We start from the raw sequence: 26,258 nt of genomic DNA on the forward strand, positions 1-26,258 counted from the left end.
CGCTCTTCACTCTGCTCTTCGGTTCAATGTGTTCATTGTGGCTCAATAAAGCGTCAAAGTTATTTATTTTTGGCTTCAACAAAGAAAAATTGCTGGAAATTGATGCTCTCCGAAGACTGAGAAGCCATAGAGACCCTATAGTTCAAAATCTTCTGGGGGAGCCTGCCCCCGCCCCCGCCCCCGCAAGGAGCTCGGGCCTTCGGCGCTCTTGATTGACCCCCCCCCCCCCCCCCCCAATAAATCGCACCTTGAAGATTGATTTTCTTTCCAAATTAAAACAGTCAAGCATTTTGGACCCTGATTTTGGATGTTTTTGTGAATAGTTGGGGGACGCCCTTTCGTGACGTAAAGGTCAGCGGATTGGCCCATTACTCAATGCTAGCGCATGTCTTCTGCTGCTTTTGATCCGGGAGATTCCACCGGAGTTCAACCATGGCGGAAAACTGGTGTTACGAAGCGAAAATTACCTTTTGGGTTTTGAAATTATTCCAAGAGTGTTGAACGAAGCAAAGCAGATAACCACACGGCTCTCGACGGGCTACTCTGTTGAAAAAATTTAGACGCGTGAACGTATTGTGCTCAATTCGCGGCAACAGATGTAAAGGAATAATTTAGCGGAAACCTCGTACTGATTTGCCCGAAAATCGTTTGAGTAGAAGGTGTGTGTTTGTGTGACTTCATCTCCAACCATGAGCTCAGCACACGGAGGCAGACGAAGACCGCTTACTAGGACCACGTCCTCTTCAGAAGACCAGGCTCTGAATCAAATTGCACGAGAGGTAAGCTAATGTTTTCAAGCGGCATTTTATATGTATTAATCAATTATTTGATTTTGTGCAACCGTCTTTTGCACATCACTAGAAACCGGTCATAAAATTTCACTTTAGAAGTGAAGAAATGCAACGTTGGCGGGCTATCTAGTTTATTTTAGCTCTGTATAGGGCAACATCTCCTCTATTGTAATTGAATAAATAACATTCTAACTTGACGTACATTTCATGTACGGATGTCAGTTTCAATGACAAGTTTGAATCAACAGCAAAAGTCACGATTTGCCGCTGTTAATTTCAGTTCATTTGCAAACCAACCAGACACTTACAAAATATTCGTGCTAAACTGGATAGTTATTTTGTTTTTCTCTTTAGTATTGTTAAGCTTTATTCATGGTTTTTGCCGTCTCTCTGTGCGTCAAGGGCGTGTGTGAATGTCTTAACAAACATTGTTTATTATTTACGATACTACTCCCTGTTGTACCTCTTCGTCGTATTTATAATCGCCCTACTTTCGTTATTTCTTGCTAGTTTATCGCAAGTGTTAATAAAAGACTCCAGCTTTTCTTGAATATAATTAAAACCACTTGTACTGCTCCTAAAATGTAATTTTGCAATAATCATGGCACTAAATTATAAAGAAGGCAACATTTAAAATTTCATTCCATACCGTATTTCAACCAGAACACTGACATATCTGCAAACTACATGCACCACACAAAAAATTATGAGAAGTACATTCAATGCTGGTGATTAAACATGGAAACTTTTTCCTTCTGTAAAGTATAATTTTCTACATCATGCAAGGTTAATGCCTTCTTGTCTAACTGTTTATAAAACTGTTCTGGAAAAATTCTCCAGACATATTAAATATATCATAAATATTTTAATTTGAAACCCAAGACTGACTCTGCAATTTAATAAAACATGCATAAATCATTAATTTTCTGTTTAGCCTTGGCCATGGAGTATATTTGGACAATATTTTATGAATATTCACTATATATGGACACCCCTTTGTAGCTAAGTTTTTATCTCAGGTAATTTTTGTTTTTCTTTTTTGGGGTATGATATTGTATGCTAATGAAGTTGAAACAAAGGAGAAATAAAAATTACCTGAGCTAAAAAATTAACCACAACATTTAATACGGACACGCAGACAAAGGATAGTTTTTCGGTGGGTGTCCAATTAACAGATACACAAAGTTAAGGGGCACAAGACTTAACAGCTGACAAGTGTCAAATAGTGCACTTGCATTTCTTTGTTGAAATGAAAATGACAAAGTGGGAAGCATGCAAAGCATGGATCGTTTGCTTTTTCACTTTTTTCATTCATGTATAAATCTTAAGAAGGGCTAAAAAACAGGGCTTGGGCAAGGAATTTTAATATAGACCATCAGTGATTACACAGATTTGTTGATGCTGCATATCTTATTGTATTGTGATTTCATGATATCTCTGTTCAAATATCAATATTTGTATTGTTGAAAAAAAACCAGGGTTCACTAGTCTGTCAGTGTCTTTGCAGCCCAAGTAAGACATTGCAGGACTCCAAAAAAGTTCTGTCTTGTATTCCAGGACATGGAGAGTGATCAGCATCAAATTTCTCCTTGTAATATCAATGCTTTGTAAAACAGAGTGGTCATGAGAATTACGGACATGATCACACAAGATGAATTTGCTTGATATTTTATCAACTTCTTCCCACTACTTCAGTAGGAAATGAATTGGGGTAGCAAATGGGAATTCAGATTTTGATCTTAGGGTTTAAAGGGTCCAGGCAAGTCATCTTTAAAAAAAATCATTAACTAAGATGAGCAAGAAGTGGCCCCAGATAGGTGAAAGAGGAGAGCTGCTTGCCCAAAGGACGAGCTGGAATTCAAGTTTTTTTTTAACCCTTCACTGAATATTTTTTTGTATTCTTATTTGAAGGCTGAGGCCCGCTTGGCAGCCAAAAGGGCAGCAAGAGCTGAGGCGCGAAGTATTCGTCTGAAGGAACTTGAACGTCAGCAACAAGAAGGCGAAAATGTATGTCTATGGAGTCATATTTTCCTGTTAATACAGCAAGTGGATATTTGTACATTCATTGTCTATTTTAAACTTATTTTGGGTGTATACCAAGATAAACCCCCCATTTTACATGTCTTTCTTTTGGTCAAAATTGCCAGACAGATTGATTGCACTTAATTTGAAGTTTCTTGTCAAGTATGTCTATTTCATTTTGTTAATACTGCCAGTTACAGTACACTTCCTTTTATTGAAGAAATATTTTGTAAATAACAAAATCACAGCTTCTTGTCCAACAAAAATGGATCCTAAATATTACATAAAATGTTACAAACTGCAAAAAAAAAAAAACTTTTGAAAACTTTGGGTAAAAAGTTTTCAAAACCTGCAATGCATGTATATTACCATGAGTTTCATCTTTCTCAAGTTCATCCATCCTTACCTTCATTGTATTTGCCTTGTCATTTATACCTACTTTTAATGATGTGAGTGGTTATATTTATATTTCATCCAGTTGGGTGGCAGTTACCACTGTTTGATTTTGGATAAATTTCAAGACTGAACTCTTTTGATATAATACAGATGCCTACTTCAAAACTTTCTGAAACCTTGTATTTCTCCTGACGGTTTATCGTAAACAATGTATTAATGCACACAGATGCCCAAATAAAGTCCATGTTGACAAAGACTGGTTTACTTCACAGGTAGATGATGAAGATCAGTCTGCAAATGAGGAACCACCTATTCCACCTGCAAGAAAGAAGGTAAAGATTGTAACTGAACTACACTGGAACTGTTTCTTTAAAAAAGTGTACTAATTCAGACTTCACTAGCACAAGACATTCAACGTGAATGGTTTATTGAGACAATCAGTTATCCAATGTGGGTATATCCTAGTTGCGTCAAATTTACTACTTGTATGGATCCTTGCAAAATAGTGTTACAGGTACTAGGCTAGGATCTGTGTCCTGTCAAACACAGGGCTCCAAGCTGTGACTATGACAGAGAGAAAAAAACATTTCTTGACTAAAATTGCAGCAGAGTTACCAATTTAATGTCCTGTATTCAACAGTCATATGCTAAGCTGCAGTGCTTTTGTTAGCGGTGTTTATACACTTTTTAAAGCTAAAGATAGATCAACATTTGCTCCTCATGCCCCATTTGCACTGTGGTCACTATACCCTTGCAGTGCATCTTACAAAAAGCTCAGTTCCTGCATTCAAGGATGGATTTTAGGTTCCTTTGTTTTTCAAACAAGGTAACTCCATTGCTGTAAAGCAAGGAGAAGGACTGATGTTGAATAACGCAAAAATCCCCTTAAAAGATTAAATAGACCACAAACATCCCATATCAACCCACAGGTCAATGAAGTGAATAATCAGTTTCATGTCCTCTTTTGTTCTCCTTTTAAGGTTCCAGTTGCGAGATCAATTTCTGCTGGTCCCATAAGCCCTGTCACCAAGGACCAGAGCATGGATATGAATGGACCAGTAGTACCTGAGAAAGTCCTCAAGAGTATTCAGGTTTGAACTGATGGTTAAGTTTAGTTATTTCAGGCTCCTCTTGTCACCCATGGTCATACTCTCCAGGTTGTTATTACGCATGCGTGGCACGTATGTAGCCAGCTTAGTTTGGACTTCCATTAAGAATAAATTGAATGCACAGAATGCAATCTGATCACCCTCATTAATACTCTCTCACCCGTGATCTGGGCATGCGTATTTTGACCATCTGTCATGTGAAACATATGCAAAGCACTGTGTGGAAGCAAGAGCGTTTTGACCTTTGGCTATTGTCGCCTGCACTCCGTAACCTTTGGTCAGTAATAGTACTTATATATCTCTCAGTTAGTAGGCACACGGTGATTGGTCAGGTGTAAACATCCTATCAACCTTGTTTTCTCAATCCATACTGTAATTACAGAATCTTGTTTATCCACCTGCATTCACGACCTGCATGCTTCTAGCTTGTGCTGAAAATCAAAGCAGAAAAAACTAGGTCCGTAACTTATGGTGCAGACCTGGAACTGGGTTAGTAAGAGGCATTTTATATTCTTGCCTTTGATGCCGACACTTGACAATCCTTGACATTCTTCATGGAAACACTTCTCAAAAACACAGCACGGCTCAAAATACATGTGGGACTGTCACCGGTCATGTTGACTGGCCGGAGAAATTTTAGCTTGGTCACATCTGTCTTCTAACACTATCATAATATGAATGTCCTAGCTTAACAAGCCAAAACATAAAGTGAAAAAAGACGAATGTCCTCTTGATCAGAACTTGTAATGTTGTGAAAATGTATTGTTTTTCTGGTTGCTAATATTTACGTGTCTGGTCAAAATGACCAACCAGCAAACCGAAAGTTTGTTCAAACAAATGGCCATTTTGGCCGGACATTGTTTCTTGACCAGCCATTATTTTGAGCACTGCAGTATCTACACAACTCTTTGTACATGTGCTCTCATTGCTTCCCTATCCTTCCCCTACACTAGTCTATGGGGGCACTGATGATACTTATGGGTCATCATTTATTTTTGGTTTTCAGGATAACCTGAAAGAAACAGAAGAGAAATACAGGAAAGCAATGGTGTCTATAGCTCAGTTGGATAATGAAAAGCAAGCTCTCTTGTATCAAGTAGACTGTTTGAAGGATAGGTACAACATTATTATATTACACCTTAATGACATTTTAGCATAAAATAAGTGTTAATGTTAGCAAGCAATATCACGGTAGCCTGCAGATCACTGTGTTTTACCTCGTGTGGTATCTTCTTACTTTGCTTTTTGCCTAATAATATTACTTACATATGCCCTCTGAGTCAGCACTTTCCTTCATTGCTGCAAGTTCAAGCAGAAAAGCTAACCCCCCTCACCTTCCCATTATTGCAGACTTGCCGTAGTTGCTTGTCTTCTTTGTCAGTTCTACCATTTCTTTCCTGCATTTAAATGCAATTTAAAGGAGTTAACAACTAAGAGCACCTTAAGTGCCTGAGGTCAGCGGTCTTTGGCACGCGCATGCCCAGTAGCTGGCTACATCGATCATATGATTCATTGGCACGTTCAGTTTTCCTTCGTGTTAGGTTCTGTCAGCCATTTTCCTCCCCTTCCCCCTCCCCCTTAGGCTTTGTTGGTTTTTTCTCCCCCTGATGTTTTTCAGTGTGACGGGTGCCTGTTCCCTTCCTTTCTTGTGGGGGCTCATGGCTGGGTTGCGCTGTTGTGCCAGTCATGGGGGCATTATTTCAATCTAGCAGCTGGCTGCTAATAGTGGAAGCCCCTGGATACTCCAGGCACCCAACCTCCATTTTAGCAATGCAGTTGTTAAATTGCATTTAAGTTTAACTGTCTTAGTGTTCTGTTAATAAAGTAAGGGCTGGGAATTGCGTTAGGGAAAGGCATCCCTTTAGCCTTGTGCTGAAGCCCTGTCAGGGAAAAGCATGGGAATTCTGCTGGACTTGTTTAACTTGGCCAAGGACATAGCCCCAGCCACATGGGTGTTTGAATCATGTTTGCCATGCAGTACACGGCACAAGGCGCCCCTTCTGCATGGTACTATATGCTGAGACCCCTCATCCAGTGGGTTATCTGGGAATTGGTGAGTTCTATCTGAGCTGGCTTTTCTCTGCCCAACTTTGCCCATCAAAGCCTTGTGTATTGTATTTTTTCTTTGTCGGTGCACCATAACATTAATAGAATATGAGTATCAGTGCACTGGCATATGGCTTGCCATAATATAACTCTTCTGCCTGTTTTTACTTTTGTTTGTAGGCTGGTTGAGGAAGAGGAGATTTCAGGTGAAGTGAAGGCTGAGTTTAAAGAAAAAACAAAGGTACTGAAAAATGGTTTATTCTATTGTTTGTTTGTTTGCTTGTTTTATTTGCCACACAATAATGGAAGTTACAAATGATATAACTATTAAAAATATGTAGAAAAAAGAAGTGGCAAGGAGACCTAACAGAAACTATAGAGGAGGCTTATGAGAGGTTAGGTCTCCTTGAACTACAGGCTATCTAGCTGTTTACATCAATTAAAGACAAGATGGGATAAAGTCAAAAGTGGAAATGATTTAAGATTGGTTGTCATATTTACCTTGACTTAATAATTTAATCTTAAGTATTTTCTTAAAGAGAATGAGAGTTTATGGCTTCATTGTCAAGTGAGTTAAAAAACTTGGGTCCTTGAACAATAGCTCAGAACTAATTAATGAATGACAATTGAGCTTACTTTGTTACAATATTAGGGCCAAACATTCATAGAAATGGGCTGGGAAAAAAATTGCCTGGTGAAATATAATTTAGCGTAAAGTTATGACAAACAGAAAGAGGAGATAAGCATTATTCGGCACATCAGCACTACGAAATTACCCAATCAACAATGTGAAAAGGTAATTTTGTCTGTTGTGGTGTTCATTTTTAGGAAAACAGTAAACTTCAAAAGACCATCAAAGGGCATGAAGAGGAGATTAAGAAGCTGAAGGAGGCTATTGAATTTAGAGATAATTTTCTGGCAGTAAGTTCTGTTCTAACTTATCATTCTGACAACTAAACACACAGTGGACAAACAATGAAAATAGAGAGACAGTCATGAAAAAAGGGGGGGGGAATAATAATAATTAGGGGTTCAACTCATGCTTATGGTTTAAGCTGTTTAAGGTGGCTCGATACAGTTTTTAAGGGTCAATACCTCCCAAGTTTGAGCATAAACTACATCGCCATAAACAAAGATTTGGAATAATTGCCACCACAGTTGTATTAGATAAAGATGAAAATTTGTTGTGATATTATTATTATTATTATTATTATTATTATTACTATTGATCTGGGATGTAATGACATTAGAGTAGTCATAGAGTGTAGCAACAAAATGATGCTATTACCTATTTTAATTGCAGTGTAACCTGTTCTTACAAAATTGTTCACGGTAGCTTTTTCTTCCAATAGCCACTACGATGTTCATGAAATTTAAGTAAAATCTGTAAGGGTATTGTTGAGATCCATATTATTAATTACAATTATTTTTCTAGTCATTAATCCAGCTTGGTAGGTGTACGAGCTCAATCTGCTGAAATGAATTGAAACCAAATGATACTTGAAATCTTAGACCTCTAGTAGTCCCTTACGTCAATAAACAGGGCTCAAGAAAAGGCCCGTCTGGTAGTCGAGGATGAGTAGATTTTTTTTTCTGCAACTAACTTTCAAGCTTACTTGTACAGCAGGCAGGGTCAAAGCCAGTCATCCACTAACAAAATCATTAACTAAGACAAGCAAGAAGTGGCCGGGCGGGCAAAATGTGGGAGCTGCTTACCCAAAGGATATGGTGGATTTCAATTTTTTGTAGCTCTGAATCAAGGGGTAGTAAAACGTGAAAAATACCACAAGCATGCACGAAAATCACCATGCACATGGAAGAAAGAAACTGATGCATGTTTTTTCCTCATCTTTTGAGGGGATGGTCAAGGGCTTTTTAATATTCTCATCAAGGTGTTGTGACTTTTGTGCCTTTTCAGGAGCGGGGGCTTTCTCTTTATGAGGATCAGGAAATCAAGGATGAACGTGTTGAATCCAACACAGCAACACTTAGAGATGCAATTAGCTTAGCTGTTCCTGATGAAACTTCTTCAGGTAAAAATGTACTGTACCACTGTGAATAACCCCACCTAGCATGATAGTGGTCAGCTTCCTCAATTAAAATGCCGAACCACCCATTAAACAGGCACAATATTTTGGTTGGTTCTGTACAATTATTGTACAGGTGATGGTTTGGGAGGTCTAAACCCTGACACCCTCCCCTCAAAACACAAGATGGCCACCCAAACTGGGAAGCGCTCAATCCTGACGAAGAGAATGGGGACTGTGAACAGTCTAGTGATTTATAAAGTTTAACATGTTCCTCTTTGTTATTGATTACACAGACCGAAGTAGTGAGCCCCCCAAAAGTCGCTCGAACAGTCGCCGTCCCTCCTTATCAGATGAAAAAGAAGTTTTAGTCTTACAGGTAATCAATTTAGTTCTTTTTGTTATGTACAGGAATAGAGCAAATAAATCCAGTTAAATTTTAATAGACCTTCAAAGTGTGGAATTGTTTGGATTCTATTCAGTTTATGTTAAATACTTTGGGCGTGAAGGATTCAACCAAAATTTCTGGAAATTTTGGTCCAAAACTCAATGGATCAGTTTGGTCCAACCAGAAAAGTTTCGAAAAAACGGGTCCACCTTTTGAGGTGGACCACTTTTCCCGGTTGGACCAGTCGGAATTTTGGTTGAATGGATCGCACCCTTTAAGCCACTTAAGGCCACTGTCAACGTTGTTACAACAAAACTTGCTTTTAGAGCGGTTTTCATTTGAGTGTCGAAAAGTAATTGGTTTTGCACTTTCTACACGATGCGATTGGCTTAAAAGATTCGCGCCACCTTTTCATCCAATCAGAAGTAAAACCAAAGCCAATTGTGACGCGCTCGCATGCATTTTCCCACGCTTTGCGTCAGCCACATGTAATTACTTCGAGTTTTGATTGGTTCAATGTATTGTCTGTGTCCTATGTGATTGGCCAGAGTAATTACTTTGGTTTTGGTTTTACGACACTCAAACGAAAACCACTCTAGAACATTGTAAACAAAACATAGTAGTTTTAATTAGACTTTTTTCCTATCTGTAGATTAAGAATCTTCAAGCTGAAGTATTATCTTTGAAGAAAGAAGAGTCTGATATGCCTAAAACAATAACAGCTGATTTAGAAGAACTTAGAAGTAAGTTGTTCTATTCTTACAAATGTACACATTGATCAGTGAGTGGGTGCTGTTTGACCCCATTGATCCATGCATTGCTAAATTCCATACATTTACTCTTAAATTACAAGTGCTAACACAAACCAATTTTGTGTACCTTGGGCCTAATTCTTGTTGGAAAATGGTGGTTATATTCACTAATAATAACTTCTGACAATCTCTAAGAATGTTTTAGAGCTTGTTAAAGTCGGAGGAGTTTTGGCAATTAACCCTTTAAGTCCCAATATCAACATACAAATTCTCCAAACTGATCTCCATACATTCCCTTTAAGAATCAGTTGAGAGAATTTAACAACAGATCAAGGTATTTTCTCTTTGGTGATCATTTGTCAATTCTCATAACTGGATCTCTTGACAATTGCTGGATATTGTTAGGAGAAAATTGATGTTGGTCACTATCGGGACTAATGAAGGGTTAAGTGCAAGTGAATTCAACAAAGATGGCCAACCTATACCTTGCCAAGTGCGTCCTTCTAACAAAATCTCTACACCCTTGCTTGTAATTTCCTCTGTGTACTACCTTTACCTTTCTTAATATCTCTTCCACTGCTGCAATCAAAATGTAATGACTAATTCTAACCGTGAAACAATGTCTTAATGATTCCATTCTTGCATTATCAACCACTTTCAATAAATCGCTGACTAATAATTTGTAACAGTTAATCACTTACCTCATCTGTGGTTAATTTCATTCACTTACTAAAATTCATTTAATTAATTTGCATGTTTTTTTTTTGTTTTTGCACTTTATCACTGCTAATATATTGAACACCTCAGTGTGATAGCATCAGTTCACTAACATTCAGAATGGTTACTTACACCTAGCCTGTGTTGTTACTTCTTGTTTGGTGTGGACGAGAGTAGGCTTCAGCCCTCCTTCATCTCCCTTTAAAAAGAGTGACCCAACATCAATTTTCCTTTAACAATATTTATAGGTGGTTTTCATGCAATCTCGGGGAGACACAAATAACAATGGTGAAATGAACAAATGCTTGTGGACAAACAAAGCGAGCTAATGAGCGATCTTTTGTTTACCGTCCACCAGCATGGCGGCGATGACGTAACGTGAAAACCACCTATACATAATCAACAGAAAACTCAAAAGGCGATAAGAACTAACAAAATGACCACCAAGAGGAAAATGCATTTGTTAATAACAATTAATAAGAACTTCATTCAAATGATTCTTTAAGGAAATGTATGAGGATAAGTGGAGAATTTGTATGTGAATATTGGGGCTTAAAGGTCGGTACACACTGGGTAACATGTCACGACGACACGTCGCAGCGACAAATCGCTTCGAGTGCACGGGAGAATTTTTGTGAAAATCTTTGTCTCCGCAACAGAATTCCGTCGCAGCAACATGTCATAAAAAATCAAATCAAACAAAATTTGTGCGACTCGTTGTAGAGTTTCAAAAAAGTCCTTCGTCTGATTTAATATAGCGCGGGCGGGACCTCTCGCCATTTCGTCGCTCGCTTGGCCGCCTCGCGGCCTAAAAAGCTCGCTCCACTCGCTAAGAAACTCTTGAGGTCGACTTGTAGCAAGTCTAGACTTGTTGGGGCGACAAAATTCTGTTGCAGAGGCAAAGATGTTTACAAAAATTCTCCAGTGTACACAAAGCGATTTGTCGCCGCAACGTGTTGCTGCAACAAGTCGCCTGACCTATACACACGGAGTGTTCTGTCGCCGTGAGTTGTTGCTACAACTTGTCGCCTAGTGTATTCGTGGAAAAGGGACATCTGGATGGATGTATGGTCAACCACTATCCTTTCTGGATATCTGAATGACATCCTAAGCAAAGCCCTTCCCTCCCCCACCCCTCCCCCCCCCCCAACCCCTGCCCTCTCCCACTCTACAAAGAATTTTAATCGAGAATAGGGATATGATTAGTCCTTCAGTTTTATGACTCCTTAGACTGCAAAACAGCCCGGTCCAGGCACTTTACGTGGCGAAAATCTCATGCCTTGCAAAACCGATTTTGAGGGGAAAACGACTGTTTTGCAGTTTAATGACTGCTGTTCTCACCTTGCAACAGATGTATTATTTTCACTTTTCCCACACATGTACAAATCTGTACAAACTGGAAGACTAACACAGTTGAAGACTGCTGTCGCTCCTCCTTGGGCGTTGCTCTTTTCTACTACAGGTTGTTACGACAATTGCAGGCATGGGTGCCGTTTATCCGTGCCTTAATTCCGTTTTTTTTTTCCATTTTCTTTTTCTTCAGGAGAATTTAGTAGGCAAATAAATGATTTCAAAATAAAGCTACAAAAAGCTGAGCAAGACAATGCACGGCTTGAAGGACTTGTAAGTAGATTATGAGATTCTGGGAACTTTCCACCGACCCCTCCCCTAACCCACCATTTTGCCCTACATAAGAAGTTAGCTTAGCGATAGTATAGGGGACGGGTAGGTGGACTGAACGACCTTGTCACTTAATCAAACGTCAACCAAAGAGACGCGTAATACGCCTTGAACTTTTGAAATCCCCTAATTTAACCATTCAAATGAAACCTTTTCAGTAGTACTTTCGCATGGTACTATTTATTTAGTACGTATAGTCCTAACTTTTGAGTCTGTGGATGAAATCCTATGTTGTTACCATTCAAATGAAACCTCTTAAGCGGTACTTTCACATGGTACTATTTATTTTTCAGAATTTCACAAAATGAAATTTGGAAATTTTTTAGGGAGGTGCTCCTGGCAGTGAAATGATTGAAAATGATTCTAAATACCCTACCCATCTCACCCCATCACGTTTTCGGCCCCTTGTAATCGTAAGGGCTTCCGTGACCGCATCAATTAAGATGACACCCACGAGCCGAGTAAAAATGGCCTTTGATTTAGCCTGGGACCAGGCTCGGCAGTGTGGGAAAAAGAAAAAAGGGGGTCAAATAGAAAAAATATCGGCGGTCGAAGCGAGCCGAGCGGTTGCCTGGGGAGGGGGAGCCGCCCTTTCCCCTCCTCAGACTACCTCTCGGCTGACTTCGCCTGCCTTTTTTTTTTTTTTTTCCGCCCACGCTGATTTTTTTTTCTCCTTTTTTCTCCCAGTGCTCAGCCTGGTCCGAAGCTATTGAATAAACCGCTAGATTCTAGACTCTGGCTTAACCAGTAGGTTGAGTACGGAGTCGTGTCGTAGGATCGAACAAAGTGATGCTGTGTTTTAAAGCAGTCGTCAAATCGCACACTTTAGGGTTAAAGTAGAAAAACTGTTACAAATTATTATTCAGCTTCATTGTTATTGGAGAACTTAAAATTTCTTTAGCAAGGCGTGTTCTTATGGTGTATTCATTCCTTCTCTGTATTTGCCCTTCTTTTCGACTGTCGCCGTCGTTGTAACAAGTGATGTAAACGTAGTGGGATTTGTATTGTTTTGCAGGTGGCAAGATTGGAAAGCCAGGTGAAACGCTACAAGACTCAAGCGGAGGCCGCGGTAAGTTTTATAAATACCTTCTTCGTGAATGTTGTTTGTCACTGCGTAGTTTTTTAACACGTTCTCTTCTGCGTCGATGGCGGGATTTGCAAGCGAGTACTGTAGCTTGACGGCGGCGGAGCCATGAGAAGATTGGGAGCAGGTCTAATTCCCAATCCCGCCTGCAGCTCAGGCTATATTAGCTTACTGGCTTGCCCAATTTGGTTTTCTCTACACGCGTGTGGCGGGCGAATTTTTTACACGGCTTACATCACTCGCCTTTCAAGTGCGCAAGTCCTCGTCGGCATGCTCTGCGCAGGCTTCATTACCCGTTACGTTTTTTAGATTTTCATGCAGTGCTTCTTACTAGACGGGAGGTTTAGCAACGGCAACGAGAACGACAAACAAGCAATAGGTTTAAATTGGCAAAATAACAACTTTGCACTTGCAACCCACACTTTTTTGTTCATTTCCTTGCCGTCACTGCACGATTTCGACGACGTGAAAATCGCTATTTTTACGGTTTATGGAGGACGTAAAGAAGCCTCGACAAATTTTTTCTTTTTCTTTCTAAACTTGCGTTTGGCCCCCAAGAAACAAAGTCCAGGGAATTCACCTACTTTTGGCATTTTCAGCAAATTGGAATAAACGCGACAAAGTTGGAAAAACTGGTGCGAATTCATTTTTATAGTGACGTTTTCGCTGCCTTTGCCGTCGTCGGTGCTAAAGCCCACACTGAGATAAAGCGTTGCGTAAAAGTCATGCAGTTGCATAGAATACGGACATAAGACAGGATCGTTTATATTGGAAGATTTCTGCTCTAAATTTTTTTATCACTGTGATTTGATGTTCAACTTTGTAATTTTCCTGTAGGAAGCAACGGAGGATTCACTGAAGGCTGAGAAGCGAAAACTTCAGCGGGAGGTGTGTTATTCAATTCTTTTTCTCACAAGCGTGGAATATAAGCTTGTTTTTGGGTGCGTGAATGTTTTCGCGCGCGTAACCGCTTCGTTGAATTCTAAAACAATCGGAGAGTTGGGGCGAGTCAAAGGGGACAAGGAGAGAAAACAGAGACCTTTCTTCTTCTCTCCCGTTCTTGTAGAAGAGGCAGGTCAACAATCTAAATTGATTATCTGCAAAGGGGACTATAACCCATCACTGTGGATTTGAGGGAAAAACTAGAAATAAATAAATAGAAAGCTATAAAATATCTGTTTGTCCTGTGAAGGGAGATTCTCACAGCTTTTTTATAGGACTTGGCGTCTCTTGCCTCAATTACACTTGCGAGCAGTTTGTTCCGGTCTTTCATTTTCTCGTCAGAAAGCTGTATTATTTGTAAGTGTTTGTTTGGTTACCTAAAATAAGTCAGTTTTGAAACTTTTTCGCGCACAAGTTCAAATATTTAATCTCGTTTGTCACGTTTTTTTTGCTTTTTTGTTTTCTTTTTTTGCAGCTTCGTAAGGCACAAGACGAAATAGGTGAATTACAGACGGTCAACGATCATCTACAGAAAAGATTCGATAAACTAAAGAGTAAGCGAAAGGATGATACGTAGTGCTCAGTACTGTTATAGTTAAGGACATTGATTTCTGGTGAAAGGAATCGCAGATATACTTGCAATTAAACAGAAGGTTCGATTCGAGGAAGGCCAAGAAAATAGCTGATAAAATGCATCAGCAAAGATCTTACAGGCCTCCGTCGATATTGGCTACAATTCGTCACCCATCAATCTTGATGGAGTAAATGGAGACAATTCGTGCGTTCCTGTCGCTTAAAAACTATTTTACAAAAATACTTCTTTGAGTGACTGGGAAAGTACCTTTTTCATTGGTTAAAAACAGAAAAAAAAAACTTATAATGTAATTCTAAGTAAGATAGAAAGTAATTTTGTATGCGCGAGTTTGTTTTATATTTTTGAATTAGTGGTCGATGAGATGTATGTAGAGGCTTTGGTTGATGTAATTTTCACCGTGGTGATTTGTACAAAATCTCGCGTCACTGTTTGAACCAATCGGAAATAAAAGCTCGCCCGCACGATTTTTCTCGCGCTTTGTGCTGGCTACCTGTGTTTCACTTCTGATTGGTTCATTTAATAGTGAAACTCTGCTCTGATTGGCCAGAGTGAGTACCTTGGTTTTGCTCAGGCGCGATTACCACCCGCTGTTCGAGAGATGCGCCTGCACTCCCCCCAAATCTAACGTTCGTTTCTTTTCGGGAGGGTCGAAGACCAGACTAGATAAAACGGTGGAAATCAAGCCCAGAGTCTACGGTGGTCTTTTAAAAGGGAGAACACTGATGGGACACGTTCGATCTGATTAGCAAACTGCTTTATGTAACACATGTTGCAAGTGCGGTATGACTGAGTGAAGGAAACTAATTTGTCATTTACTTATCCCACACCTAAACTCACCTAAGTGACATTAAACAATCCATGTAAAGGGAATGTATTTCCGACGGCTTAATTAATTGCACCACATAAAGAACCCGCTCTGTAATTTTCACTTTAGTGAACTGACTATATTTTTGATATCTAAGGTTTAAACCCCGTAGTGCATACAGAATATACACAGGGTTGCATAGACAGGAATAAAAACTAGCGTTCGAGGAAGAAAGTCTCCCCCTATCCCCGCTCTGAGGGCTTGATCACAGACTGGGAAAAGCCGGGGAATCACTTTCAAAAAACGCACGTTGAGTGTCAATGTACTTAGCGCCAAGGTGCTTATTAAGGGCACTATTTTGACGTCTTGTAAGGGAGGCAAGACCGCAGAACAAAGGTAGTACCTTCCTTTCTGAGTTATTTTTTGGAGACCCTGAATATAGGTCCAGGGGCCCGTTTCTCGAAAGTCCCGATAATTAACGGGCCCGGTAAGCTGTCTCCGTTTACATTAAAGATCGAGGTTTCAATAGTTTTGCATCTAACATGATAAAACTGTCAGTTAATGAGACAAAATGGAGTAGTTTGCCTGCCAGGACCCGCGCTCTTATTCTTTATATTTCGATTTCAATATTTGATTTCGGGCCCGTAAAGTTACCGGGACTTTCGAGAAACAGGCCCCAGCCCCGGTGCTCAAACCAACGATCTCCCGCAATGCAGTCGGTCCACCGACTGAGCTAGTCCTGCAGAAGTCTGGGGACATTTAGCTGTTGGCAAAGACGGTGACTGGTCAATTTGCTAAAGGGTTTCAGTTTTAAGCTTATGGAGAGGCATTTCATAGGGAAAAATCTGTACTTTTTATTCTCCAAATGATTTCCCTCAAAAATCAAGAGTTCGAAAGTGAAGGCAAGAGTATTCATGGCCTGCAAACAAATCTGAAGAAAATGTGAGATACAATGTCAGTGAATATCGTTCAAAGGTCAGAAAAAAAGCAAGAAAGGATGTTCTCTGTTTTATATACGGACTTAAATACTGGGGCCACTATGTAAAAATATATTCTTGGGTGTTTTAAATACCCGGTTATGGGTCATTTCCCTTGTTATTGCATGGTAATGTACTGGCCATTTCTCCCTTTTATAGGCCTTGAAAAAGGACCGTGGATATCTAGTTGTTCCTCCTTTACTTTTCCCGACTCAGACAATTACCATAAATCCTCTATTAAGCCTCCTTTTCAAATAAGCCCCCCTCTCTAATAAGCCCTCCCTTTTCAGGGGAAGAAAGTTAACCCTCCCCCACCTCTTTCTCTTTTACGCCTCCCTCCCCCATATTACTGTTCACTAATAGATGATACACTGTATTAATCAATTACGACTGTAAACCATCGTGTGGACTGATCCAGAATAGTTTATTCACCAGCTGGAAGTACAGATTTGTTTTTGATCCTCGTCTGCATGGCCTCTAACCGTTGTACTTGAGCTTTCTAACTTGGCATTCTTGTTTTTTACGGAGAACTGATACCGTCGTCTTTACTTTAAATAAGCTCCCCTCTCAAATACGCTCCAGTCTCTATTAACCCCCCACCCCCTACCCCTCGAATGGGTTTGAAATAAATAAGCCCCCTGGGGAGCTTAATACAGGATTTTTATGGTAGAATACATCTGTAGGTAAGGTCACCTTGCCAAAAAATAGTCCATGATGTTTTAAAAGCGGGCTAGCTTTCCTGCTATGATGTCGTAATGCACCGGCTATACTATTTCCACCATAATTTTTTATAGCCCCTTGAAAATATCCGGGAGGTCGGGCTTTAGACATCTAGGGGACACAGCTTCCATTGTCAAATTATTCTAGAAGCGTCGGCTCAGGTATTGAAATATTACTGCAAGTTGAACTTGTACACGCATTCTGTAAAATTACTGGATGACATTCATCACATGCAAGTGTCTTGTTACTCTGGCGCGTTCCCCTCCCCCTCTTGGAAATTGTATAAATACTGCATGTCCGTAAAACTACGTGGCTTAATCTGATGATCAGTAGATCACGTTATCTATGCAGCAGCTAAAGTCCATCTAAACCGGGCTAAACTGTAGTAAGTAGACTACAGTTTCTCCAAACTACATCATAACCAGGCATTTTAAAGTTGAAAGATGTTGTCGGTGCCAAGTTCCTCGCTTTAGTTTTCGAATCCCTCGTTATACATTATATTTTCCTCCCAAATTTTGTTAAAATGTTTCTTATTGTTCTTGGGAATATGTAAGCCAGGAGCACTTGAAAACAATACTTTATGGAAATTTCGGGGGCAAACAGGGCGTACTATTTAACATACATGTAAATGCGATGTGCTTTCGCATGTTTACTATACCCAAGTTGCCGTTGAGAGTGTCAAACGGTTTTTATAACTTTATGACAGGATTACAAGGATGATTATATTGGTGGGGCAATAGCTAGAGCCAAAGAAACGACAAGCTCTGGGGATGAGAATGACTATGCAGACGTATTTCCGGTTCTGCGCGGAAGTAACAAATCCGTTTGTGTCTGTGTAATATAAAAAATTGGCGCGTTTAGACCCGCGGCACGTGACGTTTTATAGTTTTATACCCCTACTTTTTGACGATCGGGTCAAGTTGATATGAAAACCCACTGCATAAAACTCTGGTTGCCTGTTATGGTTTTCTCTTTGGCCAAAAGGATTATGTATTCATGATCAACTCGTTCTCACTTGCAGTTCGCAAGGCCCGCAGGCGTTTATGCATGTGGCGCGCTGATAGTATTTTGTTTGGTTTATTTTTTTTATCATCAGCGAGGAAGGTATAGGCTCAGCGTTACGACGAAAACCGGCAAAGGAGAAAGTTTTAGAGACGAAAGTCCCTGGAACAGTCCTATCTGATTAAATGACAGTTGATTTCTTCGTTTCGCTCTATGGTTGTAAATTATAATTTAGGGGCTGATATTGCCTAAGTACTTAGCATATTTTACTGCAGCTTTAATAACAAAAGGTTATTTCTTCATGTGGGAGTAATAGTTACTATGTGAGATATAAAATATACTTGCCGAAAAAATAGTAGTTCCGTTTAACGTTTAAGAATACCGTAGTTTCTTCATTTCCCGACAGCCTTCTTCGTGTTCTTAGAAACCTGGATCTCTCCACATGCCAGAGACAGCGATACCAAAACTGTCAGAAATTTTGTTCGTTGTTTTATTTTGTGTGAATTTATAAGAAAAAGGAAGCCTGTTTATAGACCGGCTGTTTTCACTTCATGTAAACCGGAAGTAAGTTGTGTCATGCATGAGGCACCCCCGTATGGTTCCGCTGTCTTCACCGTTGATGGCTCTTTCCCCAATATAAAGCCTATTCAACGAAGCATGAAAAGAAAACAAAAACCAGGACCACCGTATCTGTCCATGTGGCCGAAAAAGTCGAGCTATTCCCATAGCGTGACAATTTCTACGTTTGGTTCTTGAACAAGGCATGTCAACCGGAAGTTCGGCCTTTTCACTTTTTAAATATGCCACGATGCTACCAAATTTGTCGTGCTTCGTGTCCTTAGACAATTTCCCCAAAACGTTGAGCAAAAGCATTTGCTAAGAATGCAAGAAGTCCACTTTTACTGAAATGCCGTCTAGTTAAATATTGTCAGGAGCCGATATTGTACACATTTTATAAATCAATTTGTAGAATTTCCGGATCGATAGGTATAGTTTCTCGATCATCGAGAAACTTAGCCACAGCATACAGCTTATCCGGAAAAAGCTATATTATTGTTTGTCACAGTAAAAGAAAACGTTTATTGACTTAATGTTTTCAATTTGTTGAATATTTCTGACATAGGAGCGAATTTTTCGGCAAAATAATCAGCAGACTGATGAGATAAGGAAGAGGAAAGGTGTCAAAGTCCATTTACGACCACGTGGGAATGCATGGTTGGTGATCTTTGCCCGAAAATTCACGTGAACAGTGTGACTCTTTCCCGTGAAATTCCCGTAGCCACCAATCAGAAACTTAGAAAAACGCGGGAAAACTTACTAGATTTATCAATTTTGCATTATCGTCACCATAACAAAACCTAGTAAATACACAAACCTTCGCTACTTTGCGTTTGATCGCAATTCAACTGGTACTAGTACAGTGTGAAATCTAAATTAAGCGATCTCAATGGCATTAGTCTTTGATGAAGCTGTAGAGGAAGATGTCTACGAGACACCGAGTGATTTCTCTGATTTTTTAGAGTTCACTAATCGCTTGAACATACCACTAAACGAGGAGTATTTTCGTGAATTGAAGGCCACCTGGTTGAAAAGCAAAGGTTCTCTGGGACAGAGTTTGTCGATCTTCGAGCAAAGCATCAGGGACAGTAAATTCCTGTCCAGTGAGTTCGAAAATGAAAGAAGATTACAAAACGCTCTCTGGAGAGTTTGGTGGCGCCAGACTCGGGCCCGCTTTCACGCTACGGTCAAAGAAATCCCCGAGGGAGAAAACATCGTCGAGGAAGCGATCCCAGAAGTACGAACCATCCGTATTAGTGGGGCAGACATTGGTGACTTTCCAACGGAATACATCATTCCCGCGTTGAAACCTCATGAAATCCCCGTTGTTGGAACGTATGTTGACACAAAAGTTGTTTCTGGTTTTGCTTATCGGGTGCGTCGAAACGGAACCAATCAATATCTGTTTGGTGGCGTGGCTTTGGTGTTACAGAGCATTGGCAGAGGATATGGGAAAAGACTTACCTTTGAAAGCCAGGACGTTGAAAATGACAATTTCTTCTGGTCTGATAGTAACGATGATGAAGGCTTTGCATTTTCAATTCAAGTCGTCTTCAAAGGCGATAAATTCAATGTTGTAGATCGCCAAGGGCGTGTAGTGGCGGAAACCCAGTTAACGGCAGTGGGCGACGAACAAGACATTGAAGACATTTCTCTTCAAAAAGAATCAGTGATTGTCGTTGTTTCTGTGGAAATGGAGTGCTGTATAAAATTTTCTGCTCTCGACCACGTGCCAGAAAAATTACGTGGTCAGATCGTCGATGTCGCTGTTTCTGGTCTGGCACTTACTGAAAAGAAGGCAAAAAGTTGGAAAGGAGAGATTATTGAAATTCGAAATGTACATATTCTTGATGTAGGAGCTTGTACATTTCAAGCAATCTGCTGATCTTTGTCGCCGATGAAGGATTTTATTACGTAACTGTCTGTTTATTCGTCAGAAAGTGCATAATTCGTTAAACTCTTTTCTTGTTCTTTGTTGTACATTTTTTGTTTTGAATACTTCAAAACTATTAGTTTTAAACTCTTGTTGTTTTTTGGTTTTGAAGTTTTTAAAACAAATGCTTGGTTACTGTTTCGGTCTCTAACTTTAACCTCATGCTATGGGTGTTGGTTCCTGTTTCATTTTAAGAATGTTAAAAATTCAGACATCAATTTGCATATTTTTCAATGTGTACTTTGTACTCTCACGAAATGCCATAAGAATTGATAATGTATAAATTATTCTTATGTTCGGATGTTTATGAACTCGCTATTTAAGAGTAATATTATTACTCTGAAAAAATTATGAAATGATACAAATTTATGTTTGACAATTATTGTCAAAAAATGTACGTTATTAGATTGTAATATATTAGAAATTGTTTATACCTCCCGGACAGAGTATATTTTAAAGATTCTTATTCTGATGAAATATGTTATTTATGTGGCAAACATTATTTCACTTGGAGAAAATTTAAAATTGTAAATTATTGTTAAAAATGAATAAATAGTTGTTAAGATGTATCATATAGGTGTTGTAATAATTTTTATAGTTGAGTCATTTTTTTCGAGAAAGTAATACGTATTTATAGTGAGTGGCAATAGTAAACTTGAATCCCTCATCAGTGACTGTTAAATGTGTCAGCAAGGTTCTTTGTAACCACGCAACTGGCAAAAATTGCTGTCTAGTGATTATGGATGTGCCAGTGGTTCACAGAAAATTTCAGAAGTGGGGCTGTAGATTGGTCTTGTTTCTCAGCACTTTTGTTTAATGACAACAAACATGAAATGAAGGAAATATGGGTAAATTAAAGGTGCCATTCTCACGGCTTTAAAAATATTACATTTCCCTCCCTGGTTGCACAAATACACTGAAATGCACTTTCCAGGGTTCCCCACCCCTTCCCCCAAATTGCTGAATGGAAGGAAAGTGATTCCCTTTCCTACAACCTGGCGGTTTTGCAGCGTTTAAGTCTTTAGATCTAGCCTCGGTTGTTCAAACGATGGATAGCACTATCCATTCGATAAATTACTTTATTATATCGCTGAATCCGCAAGCGGACAAGAGGAAGCGAATCCTAACTTGTGGATCATACAGAGGTATTTGCGTGAAACGTGATCCTCTGACCTTTTTTTATTTTTCGTGAATTCAATAAATTATTCTTCGTGTTCCGTGACCAAATGGTTGTCCGTGCCCGAGGAAAACTCGTGATTTTATTACTTATTTTTCCCTGATTTTCAGCTTCGAGGCCTCCGGAAGATAGATAAAGACTATGAGCGCGTGAAATGAGAATGATGAATTTTTGTAAGTTGCCATTTGCGGTATTGCTTTTTCTTTTCGCCACTTTTAAGCTGTTTTTCAGACACTCTTTTTACCACTTTTTTCTTTGCGTAAGAAGAAGATCAAAAACGGTATACGTGCTGATTTATGTGACTCAAAAGCTGAAATGAAAGTTTGATATCCGTGATTCGTGATTAGTTACTTTCTTGGTCCGTGAACCGTGCCAGAGGATCCAACCCCCGCCACCTGTGGGATCCTCTGCGTTCTGATTGGCTACCCGAGCGGGCATTGGGGCCCACCTTGCCTCCTCGGGATATCCCGCGTTTGTCCGGCAAGAAAATGTTCTCTTTGTGACCATATAATAAATCCTTTATTGACCAAGTTTGTTCGGCCAAGATGGCTGGGTATTGCCCTCGTTCTTTTTTGCGTTTTAACTTCAGAAATTTGTGCAATTTTGGACGGATGCACTTTTTGTAGAAGTGCGAAACGTTCTATGAAAAAAGTACTCAGTCAAAGATTCTTCCTGAGTAGTTTTAAAACCCTGTATAATGCCAAGTACCTCCAAAAAGCAGGAAAACTAGCAAATTTAGAACTTGAAAAGTAACCTCGTTCCCCGGGTAGAAGAGGACCCTGTGAACGAGGTTGTGTTCAGACGGACTAATTTTCGATCGGCTACTGGGTTTACCGTGCAATATTTCCACTTTGTAGTTCACTCGAACTTTTTTACGGCTAGACGTCGGAGTTTTTCGTGCGATTAAGGTGGTTCGGTGTGAAGAAAATACCCGATGCATGCATGAATCTTCAACGGATCAAAAATTCAACAGCTGTAGTGTGAATATACCCTTACAGTATTTTTTTTTCCAGAGTGTGAATCAGTACTTCATGGTAACAGTGCACAGTAGCTGTCACGGCTATTTGAATCCTACATGTATATGAATTCATCAAGCTCTGTTTCTAGCTAGACATCGCGTGATCACCTCACTTCTCGGTAATGCTCGTCTCCAAAGTAGCACGAACTAACTAGTAAGAGCCTGCTTTGGCTTGTTGATGAGTTAAACTTGTCAGCCACACCTTAGCAAACGGGCGTGCCCATAACCTTTTCGAATGCGTTATTGTGCTTTATACTACGAAAACAACTATTCGATCGCAAACACGTGGCCGTTGCAAAGGGTGTAAATTTGTGAGCTTAGGCGGAAAACTCTCGAAACTTTAGAAATACACTGATAAACAACCTGGCCGAGGCAAGACATGGAGTCCACCGTGTGACATGTACTGGAACGTTATTTGTCGGCGTTGAATTAAGCCATGGGTGGCTTAATCAGTCTTCTGCGAGACATAAAAACAATCTACAAAGACCTCAAGGTAACTTTGAAGCTCACGGCCAGAATTGTGCTCAAAGTGCACGGGATTGTAGACGATGTGGAACACACTGTTCAAGAACTAAAAGCTGCCGTGAAAGGGTTATCTGCGAAAATCAGCCCGGAGAATGGCAAGGGCGAGGTCGCATTTGATGCTTTGGTGGAAAACGTGGAAACTAAAGCTACTATGTTGAAAACATCTCTCATCGAAGCTACAAGCCAAGTTTTTAACGAAGATCTTCTCAAGAATACTCAGCAAAAATGGGAAAAGGTAATGGAGTACTCTAGACAAAGCAGTGAGGCTTTAACAAACATCATCGCTAGTACTTCATTCTACACCAGTGTCGTGCAGGGCGCAAGCGATGCAGAACGTGCAGGTGTTGAGGAAAAGAATATTTCACTGTTAGAGGTAAAGGAAAAAGAAGAAGAGGATGAAAAAAGCAATGCTCAGAGTAATCAAGCTATCGTTCCCGTTTTCAACGAGCCGCCTAGCACACTTTCCGGTGTAGAAGAAGATGTTCGAGATTTTGAGATTCTGCCCTCGTTCGATTTGATGGACAGCTTTTGGAAATGTGACATTGGGTGTTTTAACATTGATTGCGTAGATCTTCAACAACTTCCAGCCAGACAACAAAGAAATGGCGAAGTAAACGGACAATTAAGGAAGAGGAAAACAAAGAAACGCGGTGGAAAGTCAGCAAAGCTGTGCAAAAAGACAGGGATTTCGGGTACAAGTTCAGGCCACACCCCGGTGAAGTATCACAACCACAAACAAAAACGACCAAGAGAAAATATCGCCTTAGAAGTAATATTCCTGATAGCTTTGTTAGTGGAGGGCGCAGCGATGTCCAACAACAACCTGTTAACTCGTGAACGTTTGTGGAACGAATGCAACTATGGCAGCTACAGCAGCGCCGCTGAAATATTAGAACTGGATGACTAACTAAATGGTTTCTAGGTAACAGGGACACTTTGTTAGCATTTTTGAATGTATTCTATAAACAGGTACCAGCTGGATTTGAACAGGTGCATGCACAGGGATTAGAAAGTAGAAGAGGACTGGAAAATGAATTACCATAAACTCCCGCTTGTAAGCTTTCCCACTTAGTATAGTCCATCGCAGTTAAGTCCCATCTAGGTATTTGAAAACAGAAAGAAATACAACCCCCCCCCCCCCCTCCCCTTTTCCCGTATATAAGGTCCCCTTATTATAAGCTTGTATTGAAATGAATAGACCGAAGAGCCATAACAGGACCTGTCCTATTATGGCTCTTGCTGGACCTTATCAAGGTTTTGGAAGCCATCTTGACGAGTAGGCAGCCGCGTGAGAAATTACAGAGTTTGTATGAGAATCTAATGTCGAATAATTTCCGTAAAACGCCTCTTATGAAAAAAATGTGAATTGTAAACTAAAGCTACACAGCAAAGGATTTCCCTAACAAATTTTCGGGGCCGTTACTGTGCTTAAATTTCTCCAGACGCTTGCCTTAGATGGCCCGGGAGATTTTAGTCGGGAGGAAGAGAAATTTTTACAGACAAATGCATAGAAAATTTGAAAAAGTGGTTCTAGTGCAGGTAGCTGCATGTAACGCCCTCAAATTTTTTCAGTACAATCGTTAGGAGTGAAGCTTTGTTTATTCGACATTAGATTCTCATACAAACACTGTCTTTCTCACGCGGTTGCCTACTCGTCAACTTGAAGATGGCTTCCAAAACAGTGACAAGGTCTATTCGATTTACCTTTTGAAGCTCGATTTAAAAAAATCAGTAGACGCGAAAAAGCTCTCGTAAAACCCCCTTACGAAGATGTGCAAGCTCAGAGCTTAGAAGCGGCAAACAGACCTGGTCATGGTTTTCGACGCCATCTTGACGAGAAGGCAAACGCATGAGAAATTACAGTGTTTGTATGAGAATCTAATGTTGAATAATTTCGTAGAACGGCGGTTCTGAAAAAATATGATTTGTAAACTTAAGCTTCACCCCTAAGGATTCTCCTGAAAAATTTGAGGGCGTTAGATGCACTAGAAGACCTAGAACCAGTTTTTAAAATTTTCTATACATTTGTCTGTAAGAAAGTCCCAGGAAAATTACAGACAAATATATGGAGAATCTAAGGCAAGCTTCTGGAGAAATTTAAGCACAGGTACGCCCCCCAATTTTTTTAGGACAATCCTTTGCTTTGTAGCTTTAGTTTACAATTAACATTTTTTTCAGAACAGCTGTTTTACGGAAATTATTCGACATTAGATTCTAATACAAAACACTGTAATTTCTCAAACGATTGCCTACTGGTCAAGATGGCGTTGAAAACCGTGACAAGGTCTGTTACGGTACTTGATTATCATTGTCGCCTGGTTAAAACCAAGTTTTTAATATTAGATAAGTTTAGTACGATAGGAGACATTACACAGTTGAACCTCTCTACAGCGCCACCTTGGCGACAGAAGAAAGTGGCCGTTGTGGAGGGGTTTTAAACAAGAGTCAATGTGTGGATTTTTTTGTCCGCCGCCGGGACGAAAAAAAGTGGCCGTTGTAGATCAAAGAGGTGGCCATTAGCGGACGTTCGAGTGTATTACATTAACTATTACATTATTAGATTAGAGGACTGGGTCTTATGTATAGTAAAGCTCAACGATTTAGTTTCTAATAGACCACGAGTAGTCCCCCATTTTTCCTCAGGGATAGTAGAGCGAGCAAAACGCGAGCGCACGTGAAAATCAACCCACGCGAGAAAAGGCGACACGCGTGTCGCCTTTTCTCGCGTGGGGTGATTTTCACGCGCGCTCGCGTTTCGCTCGCTCTAATATGCCTGAGGAAAAATGGGGCACTACTCGTAGTCTAGTTTCTAAGGACGAAATATCGCCCTTACTGTAGTTAGTATCGTTAGTCGCAGCATAACGTCAAATTGCGGCTCTCTATTTATCCATCCTGCTTAGGTTTAATTATTGTTTTTTTCTGTCTGTCCTGGATTGCAGAAGGAAACATTTCATGGTTGAATAACATGAGAAGGGAACTCACAGTTAGAACTGA

The 26,258-nt window shown here is 40.0% G+C and overlaps 3 protein-coding genes across 3 annotated transcripts; all 3 read left to right on the forward strand.

Annotated features, from left to right (window-relative positions):
• The first annotated feature begins 395 nt into the window (after positions 1 to 395).
• On the forward strand, positions 396 to 15,053 carry LOC140930252 (leucine-rich repeat flightless-interacting protein 2-like). The gene is made up of 14 exons (XM_073379928.1): positions 396 to 779; positions 2,703 to 2,798; positions 3,482 to 3,541; positions 4,190 to 4,300; positions 5,325 to 5,434; positions 6,545 to 6,605; positions 7,193 to 7,285; positions 8,283 to 8,397; positions 8,688 to 8,770; positions 9,432 to 9,522; positions 11,792 to 11,871; positions 12,944 to 12,997; positions 13,850 to 13,900; positions 14,430 to 15,053. The coding sequence occupies exons 1-14, from the start codon at positions 690 to 692 to the stop codon at positions 14,529 to 14,531; spliced, it is 1,197 nt and encodes a 398-aa protein (XP_073236029.1). The 5' UTR covers positions 396 to 689; the 3' UTR covers positions 14,532 to 15,053.
• Positions 15,054 to 19,386: 4,333 nt separating this feature from the next.
• LOC140930253 (uncharacterized) lies at positions 19,387 to 21,114 on the forward strand. Its single transcript, XM_073379929.1, has one exon. It carries the CDS (start codon positions 19,501 to 19,503, stop codon positions 20,494 to 20,496), a length of 996 nt encoding a protein of 331 aa, XP_073236030.1. The 5' UTR covers positions 19,387 to 19,500; the 3' UTR covers positions 20,497 to 21,114.
• Positions 21,115 to 22,774: 1,660 nt separating this feature from the next.
• On the forward strand, positions 22,775 to 24,310 carry LOC140929292 (uncharacterized). The gene has a single exon (XM_073379097.1). The coding sequence runs from the start codon at positions 23,176 to 23,178 to the stop codon at positions 24,169 to 24,171; it is 996 nt and encodes a 331-aa protein (XP_073235198.1). The 5' UTR covers positions 22,775 to 23,175; the 3' UTR covers positions 24,172 to 24,310.
• Positions 24,311 to 26,258: the final 1,948 nt, after the last annotated feature.

The sequence above is a fragment of the Porites lutea genome, chromosome 3 (assembly GCF_958299795.1).
Source record: "Porites lutea chromosome 3, jaPorLute2.1, whole genome shotgun sequence".
Taxonomy (NCBI): Eukaryota; Metazoa; Cnidaria; class Anthozoa; order Scleractinia; family Poritidae; genus Porites; species Porites lutea.

Bases quoted from the DNA above. Each gene is read 5' to 3' on its own strand.
- LOC140930252 (XM_073379928.1), top strand. From the start codon at position 690: ATGAGCTCAGCACACGGAGGCAGACGAAGACCGCTTACTAGGACCACG. The intron at 6,606-7,192 runs GTACTGAAAAAT...GTTCATTTTTAG, and splicing joins AGTTTAAAGAAAAAACAAAG to GAAAACAGTAAACTTCAAAA. The intron at 13,901-14,429 runs GTGTGTTATTCA...CTTTTTTTGCAG, and splicing joins AGCGAAAACTTCAGCGGGAG to CTTCGTAAGGCACAAGACGA.
- LOC140930253 (XM_073379929.1), top strand. From the start codon at position 19,501: ATGGCATTAGTCTTTGATGAAGCTGTAGAGGAAGATGTCTACGAGACA.
- LOC140929292 (XM_073379097.1), top strand. From the start codon at position 23,176: ATGGGTGGCTTAATCAGTCTTCTGCGAGACATAAAAACAATCTACAAA.